At 35.4% G+C, this 11,604-nt stretch overlaps 1 protein-coding gene across 1 annotated transcript in view; it reads right to left on the minus strand.

The window, feature by feature from the left end:
- Positions 1–9,085, minus strand: part of LOC127436156 (nuclear receptor ROR-alpha A) — a 451,968-nt gene extending 442,883 nt beyond the window's left edge. Inside the window, exon 1 of the mRNA XM_051690117.1 lies at positions 8,784–9,085. Coding sequence (XP_051546077.1) covers positions 8,784–8,937 — 154 coding nt within the window. The 5' untranslated portion in view covers positions 8,938–9,085. The remainder of the gene's footprint in view (positions 1–8,783) is intronic.
- Positions 9,086–11,604: the final 2,519 nt, after the last annotated feature.

The following is an 11,604-nucleotide window of genomic DNA, read 5'->3' on the forward strand; positions in this document are numbered from 1 at the left end:
TTTCTTTTTGAGATAAACTTTTTCCAAGATTCACCTTTTTCCTTACTATACCACACTGAAAAAAAATACTAGTAAGATTTAGTTAATTTTTATTTTGCAAGTTTTTGCACAGTTTTTTTAAGTAAATTTTAATGGTATAAAATTAAATAAAATCTACTTAACTTCATGACATAATATTGATTAAAATGAGTGAGTAAATTAACGTAACTTTTCCGCTAATATTTTCTTTTACTTACAAATCGGATGTACGTGGAAATGTTATATATACTTAGTCAAATTTAAATGAACATTTTATTAAAACAACTTCCCTTATAAACAAGTTTAATCTTGTACCACATGACATATGTAAGCCTTCCACAGTGAAAGATAATGCATATTATGTAGTCTATAAGACAATGTCACCCTGCTTCACAGGCCATAGATTAATGATGCAGAGCTGCGCACGCAGACCTCAACACTTGGTGCACAAAACATTAAGGTAACAATCAACAGGTAATTTGTTTTATCATGAACAGGTAATTTTGAGTAGAAAATTAACTTTAGACTACACAAAATAAGAAGTTACTAGATGTAACAACAAAATCAACAATAAAAACTGTGTAAATAAACTTGCAAACACTGAAACCATGCAAGCTCATTTATTATTCAAGCCCACTGCATGCTGGGAACACCAGCTTCATAAAAGTTAAGTAAAATGTACTTATTTTATTTACCAGCAATTTTGGGTGTAATATATTACTAAGTAATTAATTACTGTAAATAAATTACTGTTTGGATGGCGACTGCATCTAGATAAGCACAAAAGGGCGACTTCCTCTACAAGCTTGTTGAAAGCACAGGGAAATCCTAATCAATGCTCTTTAAGAATGTCACAATCACTCCTGAAGACATGGCTGTCAGATAAAGCTACACTAACTCTGGGTTTCGAGAGTACTTTTTCTGGACAGAAACCTTGTTTAGAGGCCTCCGCTCCTTCATGCCCCATCCATCTTCTGTCATTGCTGGGTAAATATACGCCACCACTCCTGCCCGCAAGACCTCGGAGTAAAATAGCACTGGCAGTAACATTAAGAGTCCACAGACTGAGGCCAGTGACGGCAGCCTGTACCACGCTGGGGTTTTCAGCAGCACTGCGCTGACCAGCCAACTAAAACAACTGCCACGACTAGACTACCATTGTGTCTGGTCCATTAAAAGCAGCATGTAACTACAGTATATCCATATCCAGCCAGACATAAGCGATCTTGTTAAAAACCAGGCAGGGCGGTACAACGTTAAATGAGTCAAACAGTGCATGCTAAGCTTGTTGGGCGGTGCGACATTAAATGTCGGTGTCAATGAACAATATCTGTTGGGCTAATTGCAGGGTTTGAATCCAAAGGGCTCAGCTTGGCTCATACAACTGCTAAAATATCCCCCCTGCTGGAGGGAGTCAATAAGCACACGCCTGGTGACAGATTTCCCTATCACGCTCTGACACCGAGGCTGGGAGCAAGCAAAATATTGCTATCTGCCATGCCAACTAATAAGTAATTATAGACTAGTCCTTCACAGATGGCAGACCCCACAGTCATTCCGCTGTCTTCCAATAATGGAGAAATTAAGTTAAGGCGCTGCTCTGCACATGTGCATCCCTAACGCGAACGAGCCTGAGTCTTAACCAGCAGCGGCCGTGCCTAAGAGTGAACAGGAAGCAGCCTATTAAACTGAGCTCATGACACTGCAAATCTACTCAGGCTTGATTGATGTAAAGCCCTTGTTATGTGATTTGAGCACACATGTGTAATTATGGAGATGTGCAATAGACACTGCCACTAAGGGGTTGGGAAAGGATTTTCATTTCAATCCTGTATGCTGGTATTTTTGTCTGTGGAACACAAAAGGAGATTTTTTTTAAGAATTGTCAAGCAGATATTAACCATTTAACAACATTCATAGTGAATATGTCTGTCAAGGTCCAAAAATGACGCCATAAAAGCAGCATAAAGTAGGGCTCCAGATTGCAACTAAAATGGTCGCAAATGCGACCAAAAATAATTGATTGCGACAATAATTTAAAATCTAGTCACCACCGGTGACAGTTGGGTTGTGTGCATTCATATGCGGATTCGTAAGATAACATCTTGTGAGTTATTGAATACATCTTTAGAGTGTGCACCACCAGTGTGTCTCGCACCGCTTTTCACCCGTTCTGTTTCTGACGAGCTCGCTGCACCGCACGCAACAACAAACCCAGCGCGAGAGAGTCGTGAACAAATGACTCTTTTGAACCGGATCTTCTTCATGAATCACCCGAAAAGAACTGAGGGTTTGAACTCAGGAGCTCAGGTTAGCAGTTTGAATCAGAGTCACTTTCTCAGCGAATCATCCATCAGTGTGTTCACAACTGGGAGTGCAGACATTTCAAAATAAGAGTCCCATGTGTATTTTGGGCTTCTTTATAATTAAAGTCCCACAACACTTATACATATATGATATCCAGCTTTTGACACTTAGGACAATTGAGGGACTTTCACACAACTATTACACAAGCTACAAACATTCATTGATGCTCAAGAAGGCAACACACTACTATATGCAATTATGCATACTATACTTTATGTAAATATCTGCTTACTGTATGTAGATTCTGAAGAGCAGTACTAAATTAAAAAAATGTTTTATCTCTTATATTTGAATAAATTATGAAAGGGGCGTGAACACTGATGAGACAAAAGGGGAATGCAAACTTATGTATCTTCTCAACTGTATATACTGTTTATTAAACCTTCGATTAATGGGTTATCAGCTGTCTTCCTTCTGCTTTCTATCTTGCTTCTAAACAATAAAATCAATCAATTATATGATTTGGTGACTAATAACAGCCATTTGGCTCCTTAACGTTTCAGTTAAGGAGACAATGGCTCCTAAGTAATTTGTTTAGTCTGGAGCCCTGATAAAGGTCATCCATACGACCTTTGCGCTATTTTCCAAGTCTTTTGAAGATACTATATGATAGCTTTTTGTGAGGAACGTAAAAATTGTACAATATTATTCACTGAAAAACTTCCCCTAAGCTGAAGCTCTAAAATCTTATTTGCGTCCGTTTTCAGATTTAAAAAAAAAACGTAAATAAACAAATAAATGCTTAAATAGTGATTTAAATTTCAGTCTGTTCCCCACACAAAGCTATCATATTATTTCATAAGACATGGAATATAGCCCACCAGTCCCATGGACTACAATACATTTAAAGTACTTTTATACTGTGTTTCGTTTTCTTTTCTTTTAAACATACGTGGTCAAAATGAACTTGAATCGAAAAGAGCTGCATGGAGATTTTTTTTTTAACTCTCATTTTATGTTCCACAGATTTAAAAAGGCTTGGAATAAAATGTGGTTGAGTTAATATTGACATCATTTTCTTTTTTGGGGGGTGAGTAATTCCTTTAATCTGTTAAAACCATAATAAAACAAATGCTGCTCTGAGATCAGCATAAAAAAGCTTCTACACTGACTAGAAGTGGGTAATGTCAACATGAAATAGAGGTAGACCCATATATCGGTTTTACCTATTAATCGGTACAGACAGTTGCTTTTTGGAACTTTCTGTTATCTGCAAAAATTTATGCCGATGACTGCAGATAGTTTTTCATCATTTTGTCAGTACAAAATAAGTGTTTCAGGCTTGTTTATACATAAAAGTCCTGTGTTATGAGTCCTGTACTAAATAAAAAATTAAAAAAATCTGGTTATTATTGGGATTTTCTTTGCACAATAAACTGCATCTGGGATTTTATTCCTTTTGGACTCTTTGACTTTGCCCGTCAAAGTAAAGAAAGAATACGAAATTTTTTGACATTCAATAAATACATTTTAAAAACTATCAGCTGATTAATCGGCTATCGGTCTTTCCCACCACCTTAGTTATCATAATGGCCAAATCTACCATCGGTCAACCTCTAACATGAAATCAAAATTGACCATATCTACTTTTTTAACCTGAAGGTGGTGCTATATCGCAAAAAATGTTTACGCTTAAAATGCTCATGTCCCCATATACATAAGTCGGGCATATGTGATATCATTTGAAAGCTTAGAATCTGACCTTTTCTTAGATAACCATCACATCAGCATTGATGTTACTTAAAATAACAAAATAATGCCTTAAATCATCACCATCGCAAATAAGCGCCACCTAGTGGTCATGTGGTAGAAATATGAATATGAATATAAAAGTCTTTAAAATAGCACTTAAATAGACAAATCATACATCAAATGAAAGCTCTCATTCTCAGGAACATGACTGTACAGATTATTTTGTTGTACTAATACCACAGTTTAAAAGATTTTCAAACAATCACAAAGTGAAATATGATTTCTGTAAGACATCAAATACAAACGTCTCATTTATGCACTGATAACTGCTGCTGTAACCCTCAAACAGCTAAAAATGTTATATCTGCTTTTACCTTAGGTAGTTCTCTTAAAAATGAGCCATTGTTTACTTGTATGTGAGCTTGCTTGTGTGAATAATCTTAGATGTCTTGAACAAAATATGCAATCACAGGAAAAGCACGCTAAATAAATCATCAGAAATATATGTTATCGACTGTTAATGATAAAAAGTTATACATTAATGCAAAGGGGAGGATCTCAGCTTTTCTAATGACACCTAGATTAAGCTTCTAGTCCATTCAGAGGCCAAGATATTCAATGAAAAAATGGGGGTGGTGCATGAACTGAAATTTAGACTGAATGTCTATGAACGAGCACATCGGTGAGGGCTAAAATACGTTATAATGCCACCTACATTTCAGATTGGCATTTTTTGACGGAAGGTGATAGAGGAAAAAAACATTTCTAGTACTTGTTGCCATCTAGTGGGGTAAACAGAACCAGAATTACATGCTTACAAAGTCAGGACAATAAAAATTATATTCATCATAAGATTGTAAACATATACAGTATTATTTTTTGGGGGGGGGGGGGGGGGGGTCAGTTAGTCCACAGTATGTGTAAATGGTGAGCTTTTAAATTTGAGTGTGAAACATTGCTGGCAGCAGCCCAAAAATGCTTAAGAGCTGAAGGGGCTTTATGGCATGTTCCTGGTCTTATTGTACATTGATTCATCTGTGCATGTTATTCTAAAAAAATTTATCTTGGTAATATTTTACCAAAATGGAATAATTTCCAATCCAACCATGTGCGATTCTTATTTGGGGAATTGTCCCCCTTAAACATACCAAAGACCGCATCCTAGTGCCAGCCCAGATTTCAACTTGCGTCACCAAAACCTGTTATTTTTTTAACCCCTCCCCTCCAACTACCTGTCAGACCACTTTCCACGATTCAATAAATTCCAGAATGATAAAATTAGGTCTTGCCTTCTTCTCACTGAATCCCATTTCACTCAGGAAAACTTTAGATTATGAAAGCAAAATGTGTTGCAAACAGAACTTCACACTGGCCTTAAGGGAGAGTATGTGCAGAAGAAAATACCTTCATTAGCTCCAAAGCTCTAAAGATACTAAACACACAAGCTTTAACCTCAACCACAAAAAATGCACCATTAATATTGATTTCTTTTCAAACTTTCTCTTTGAGTATTGGATGATTCCACATGTCTACTGTATAATAACGGCCTCTCTAAATGATTTAAGCATTTGTGTGCCTGCTTGTCTGACCCTGTGTTATCCTAAGAGCCCCTCTGAAATAAGGCATCAAGTGTCAGCGCTCAGGGTTAAAATATCAAGTGCTGCTCCTCAGCTTGGCCTTTCAAGCTCCTAGAAGGTCAAACCTGATGTTTGACCTACTAAGAGTTCTGTTGTGAATGTGTTCAAAGAGAGGTACCAATAAAAGCAATCAAGCAGGCGAGAAAATAAAGGAATAAAGAAAAAACAGAAGTAAGGTCAAAAGGACAGTGTGTAAAAAAATTTAAAAGGAGAATTTGTTCCATCCATATTTTGGTTTTCAAACTTAAATGCAGTGTCTGAATTATGAACTGTAATTTGGAGAATGCTTTAGATGTTTGACACACACAAAAAAAGTCACTATGGCTGATTGTTTACATTTTTATATAAAATGTTTTTTAGATGTGTGCAATAAACCCAGAATATTTTGTTTTCCTTTTTTTCAAAATAAGATTACATACAATAATTCAATTTCTTAAGTTTGATGTACGTTGTACGGCTCAAAGGATTATATTAATATATAATTTTAGGGTATTTCTTTCATACTAATTAAACAGTATAGGCAAAAAACAGACAACATTTTTTTACCACACATATATTATTTTTATATTTTTACAAAAAGAGTCTATTGCATGACATTAAGGTCAAATGACACTTCCACTACATAAAACATGTTGGAAAATGTCATAGAGACGAAAAGGTACCGTCTACCTTGCGACTCGGAGCATAATTCCTTCCAAGTCAATTTGTAAAAAAAAAATGTGGATGTGGATCAGACCCTAAAACCAAATTTCTCAAGCCTTTCTTTACATACGTTTGTTATATCCTTATATATTTGCCTATTAATTAGCTATATACTTTCTTGGCAGGAACGGTAATAGTGTCATATGGTTTGACTCTTGCTGAACTTGTATGACCTAATGACTTGAATTCAATATCTTGAATAAAATTTGCAAAAGACATTTTTCAATTAAATGAAACAGAGATCTAATAATTTTCTTCATAACTATAACTGGTCACCCTAAATCTTCAAAAAGCCTCAATCATATTCTCGTTTCACATAAGATCAAATTAATGCAGTTGGCTACATTTCGGTAATCCGCTGTAAAGTTGTTAATTCATCCCTGCGCATAGACTGCCTCCGACACCCACAATCACAGTTAATGAAATGAAAGTGCAAAATAAACTCACTGAACATACCACAAGCAAAACCACAAACTGCTTGTAGTTAGCTAATAATAAATCAGTTTCACAAGTGGTATCCTACTGTGCGTAATTATGGAGATCTGAAAAGACCACAATTTTAAAAGTGTTTCAGCAGCCAAAATATGATTAATAGTCTCAGCTGGTAAAGCATGCACTTGAATGTGAAACTGATATTTACCTTGTCCAAACAAATAATTAATTTTAATCCCGGAACATCATACCCCAGCACTAATGTTTCTCAAAAAAGTTTTCACACATGTTAACAATTAGTCTTGCAATATAGCTTACAGTAAATCTAAAATCACATTTGGCCTGTCTTTAATAATAAGAATTACTACTATCTTAATAATAAGATTGCTATTTGTAAAATGTGTTAACTCCTGGGTAACAAAATAATCATTTCAGCCCTTCTTTTCACTCTGAGAGATATTGACTTAGTCTGAGTGTTTGTTACACAAGTCTTGCAAAACCAAAGTGAATTTCAAACACTGCTGAACACAACAGTCCCACTAAACACTTTGTTTCACACCACCCATTCACACAAGGTTACATAACAGGACTAAGGTGTTCTTTCTTTTGCCTTTCTTTCCAGATGCACTTCAGTCCTTTACTGTACAGGGTGGGTACGAGTATTGGTCAGCAGGTTAGGAGTGTTCTCAAAGTCAATCTCCTTTTTTAATAAATAAATAAATGTGGCTTAGACATGCCTAAATCCGGCAAGTGCCGCCCTATACCTGCCTCTACTGACTTCTATTACATAACTGCACAGTGCTGGGAAAGTACCAAGCAAGAAAAGTGAAACAAAGTCCTTGGCCAAAGACAAAGATAAAGTGTAACATTTGGCGTCCAGTTTGCGTTCGAAAGGCTCTCGAGTTCGCGCCAAACGCTGAGGCGATTTCTAACGATTTTCCCTCCTCTCTCGCGCGCTCCTCTCTGTTTATGGCTAAACTTGTTACATAACCAGCTTACATTCCAATTTCACCATATCAGCCTCTAAATATACCCCACCGGCCCAACACATAATAACAACCTGAACAGAGTAACAGTTTAACTTTATATCGCTCCAAATCACTTGGTCAACACTTTTTATATCTCGTCTATAACCGCTGATATCTTTTCCACTTGGAACTTTAATGAGCTGAGTTAAATGTAGACAGTGCAGAGGGGGAGTGGCTAAAAAGCCTACTGTCTCTACTGTAAAACACCAACAACTCCTTATTAATCATATTTCACATTAAATATAAATATTAAATGATTCGTGAGAGTACAAATCCCCTTTAAAATTGTGTATCTATCCGCAAATTAGTCCTTCTGTGCCTCATGCCAGCAGTCAAACGCGCGCAATTGACACGTAAATATGACATCCAATGAATGAAATATAAAATATATTATTATTTAAAATAAATAAATAAAGACTTGCGCGTGTTGTGAACAGCTGCCATTGTCACAGTCAAACAGTTCACTCAAGTTCAGCTGAAGAAATCAACGTGCCATCAGTAAAATCACTGCGCTTTTTGGATATTAGGCTTTTTCACACCATTATTTTACTTTTATGTTTGAATTATTCGACTCTTTAATAAATGTATTCATCCTTACATTGGTTTTTAATCTTCAGTGTCAGTGTCACCTATCCAACAACAATGGTAGATTCTTTCAGTCGCGTATACAATATGAGCAGCGGCAACAGTAACCCTAAATTGTGTTCATTTAGATACATCTAATACAGTAAATGCTTTATACACTTATTTCTAACGAGATTTTCTATGAACACATGCATCTGGAATATTTTTTTACGCACGGCGCGTCATTTAAGTTGATCCTGAAATGAATTTACTTTGAAGTTTTGCGCATCAATATTACGGAGAATCAATATCGAATCGATTCAAAAGAATCAGTGTCTCTCACCTCTGTTGGTACTGGAACAGCTCTGCCTGCGCACCGGGGCTTGGTGTTCAGCTTTGCGGAGGGTCTCCAGGTTTACCGGGGTTTCCCTGACCGGGGTAACCGGCTCTGAGACGCCGTTGCCCGGGTCGCTCGCTGGATCTGGAGGGGACTCCATGTTGTATTTGTAAGATTTCTTTTTGGAGCTATTGCTGGTGTCTCACGATGCGCCGCGATGAGTTTCAGTGCTGAGAGATTTGGTGTAGCAATGTATTTTTCTAGCAGAAGTAAGAAAGAAAAGGCGAGTGTAGACAGAGGTGTGTGTGGGTTTGATTGTCCACTGGCAGCGCTAGAGAGAGCTCCAGTCAAACAGCTGAACAGGGAAAGACTGTCAATAGCGGATGAGTGTGTGTGTGTGTGTGTGTGTGTGTGTGTGTGTGTGTGTGTGGTTTACGAGGACATTTTTTTAGGTTACAAACTGGTAATTACAAGGGTATTATGCTATAAACGTGGTTTATGAGGACATTTCTAGTGTCCCCATAATTCAAATCGCTTTAAGGTCCAAATTAACTATTTCTGACATGATCCTATAAGGTTTGTTTATTCACTGCAAATATTTGAAGTTTTTCATGCATGGTTCAAGGCAAAAAAAAAAAAAAAGAAAAAAAAAAAGAAAAGTGTCTTAATAAATATGTATCTGTAAGTATTTACATATGACATGCATAATCACAGAGATTTATTATTGATTTTAATGCATATAACATATGACTCTCAATTAATTGTAAGATTTGACTTTTATTTAGCATAAGACATGAAAACTGTGTATTATAGGCTTATATATATATATATATATATATATATATATATATATATATATATATATATATATATATATATATATATATATATACACACACACACTACCGGTCAAAAGTTTTGGAACACTTGACTGAAATGTTTCTCATGATCTTCAAAATATTTTGATCTGAAGGCGTATGCTTAAATGTTTGAAATTAGTTTTGTAGACAAAAATATAATTGTGCCACCATATTAATTTATTTCATTATAAAACTAAAATGTAAGTAAAAAATAAAAAGTTTTTGAAATTGATGACTTGGACCAAATAATAAAGAAAAGCAGCTAATAAGTGCCCAACATAGATGGGAACTCCTTCAATACTGTTTAAAAAGCATCCCAGGGTGATACCTCAAGAAGTTGGTTGAGAAAATGTCAAGAGTACATGTCTGCAAATTCTAGGCAAAGGGTGACTACTTTGAAGATGCTAAAATATAACAGAGTTTTGATAAATTTTGGATTTTGTTTATAGTTCCATTTATGTTATTCCATAGTTTTGATGACTTTACTATTATTCTAAAATGTGAAGAAAAACATTATAATAAAGAATGAGTGTTTCAAAACTTTTGAACGGTAGTGTGTGTGTATATATATATATATATATATATATATATATATATATATAAACTTTATATAGCATTAGACAAGAATACTGTGTATTACAGGCTTGTCTTTCTAAATGTATATGCATGAGAGCTGAAATATTGACATTTGACCTGCATAACCACAGTGAGTGGGCAGTTTAGTGATATTTATTATTGATTTGAATGCGTATAACCATAGGTGAATTACGGACCGGGCCAATGGGGCCAGTGCCCAGGGGTCCTTGACTACCAGGGGACCGGGAGGGCACTGGGCTGCAAGGCCTCGCGGCCCATCTACTTTGAAAACTAATATTTAATATAAGCTTGCATATGTGGGCCCCACAGCTTATACAAGGCCCCCTCAATAGGCCCCTGTGATTATGAGGGCCCTCAGTCCTCTTATAGAACCCTTTTGCCTTCCTGTTTATTATTGCATTTTTTGAGCCACTCTTTAACTCTATAATGCCGCTTGTATCATATTTGATACATGACTTTCTAGAGCCTCTACATCATCAACATGATTAAAACGTATGCTGTGTACTAGATGTTTACTGCCTCCTGGTGAAAGATTCCATGCTCTTCTGGAAGTAGAAGACCTAGTGATATATTTTCCAAAATAGCTACCTTCACATTGTGATGCACTCGTCTTTTTGATGTGAAATCTTTGCTTATTTTGATAAAGAAAAAAGTACAATAACGATTAGATTTTTAATGATATTTAAAAATGTGTATTTATTGAATTGAAGCAACATGTGCTCACTTGAAATTTCATTATTTTATAGACAAATTTTTTTGAAAATGTGTGCATCAAATATGATACAACAGGCTTTAGAGGTATATCTCTCAATCATCATTCCATTCCATTCATGTCCACCACAATAAAAAAAAGCTTTTAAAATGATGACTAATTTTTAAAGATATATTTGAAGTGTTATTTATTTGACATATTTAGCTTGCTCTGTCATTATATAGATCTTGTAGTTTTTATACATATATCATGGTTTGTTATTATAATGTGATCTTACTATAAAAAAAAAAAGTTTTACAATTTAACTTTTTTCAAACATAAATATAGTGTTTGGTGTATTAAAACATGATAATTGATTTAAAAAAAAAAAAAAATCATATTGCATTTGAGTTGCTGAATTGCAATGTCATACATTTCTATAGATCAAGAAGAGAAAGTTGTCATGGCCAAACTCCAAAACATTTGGCATCTCTGAAAACCCAGGGTGTCCTCTTAAGATACACAAACTATATACTATTCATTGCTATAACTGCATGTTTGCCCTACATTACAAAAAATAACTTGGCTTAGGTGGTTGGGAAAAATAAGATTTTGATATTTTATTTTGTGTGGTACAAAAGTACTGATTTAACTAGATCCGTAAAGTTTGTCAGGACAA

Source organism: Myxocyprinus asiaticus, chromosome 46 (genome assembly GCF_019703515.2).
Source record: "Myxocyprinus asiaticus isolate MX2 ecotype Aquarium Trade chromosome 46, UBuf_Myxa_2, whole genome shotgun sequence".
NCBI classification, from domain to species: Eukaryota; Metazoa; Chordata; class Actinopteri; order Cypriniformes; family Catostomidae; genus Myxocyprinus; species Myxocyprinus asiaticus.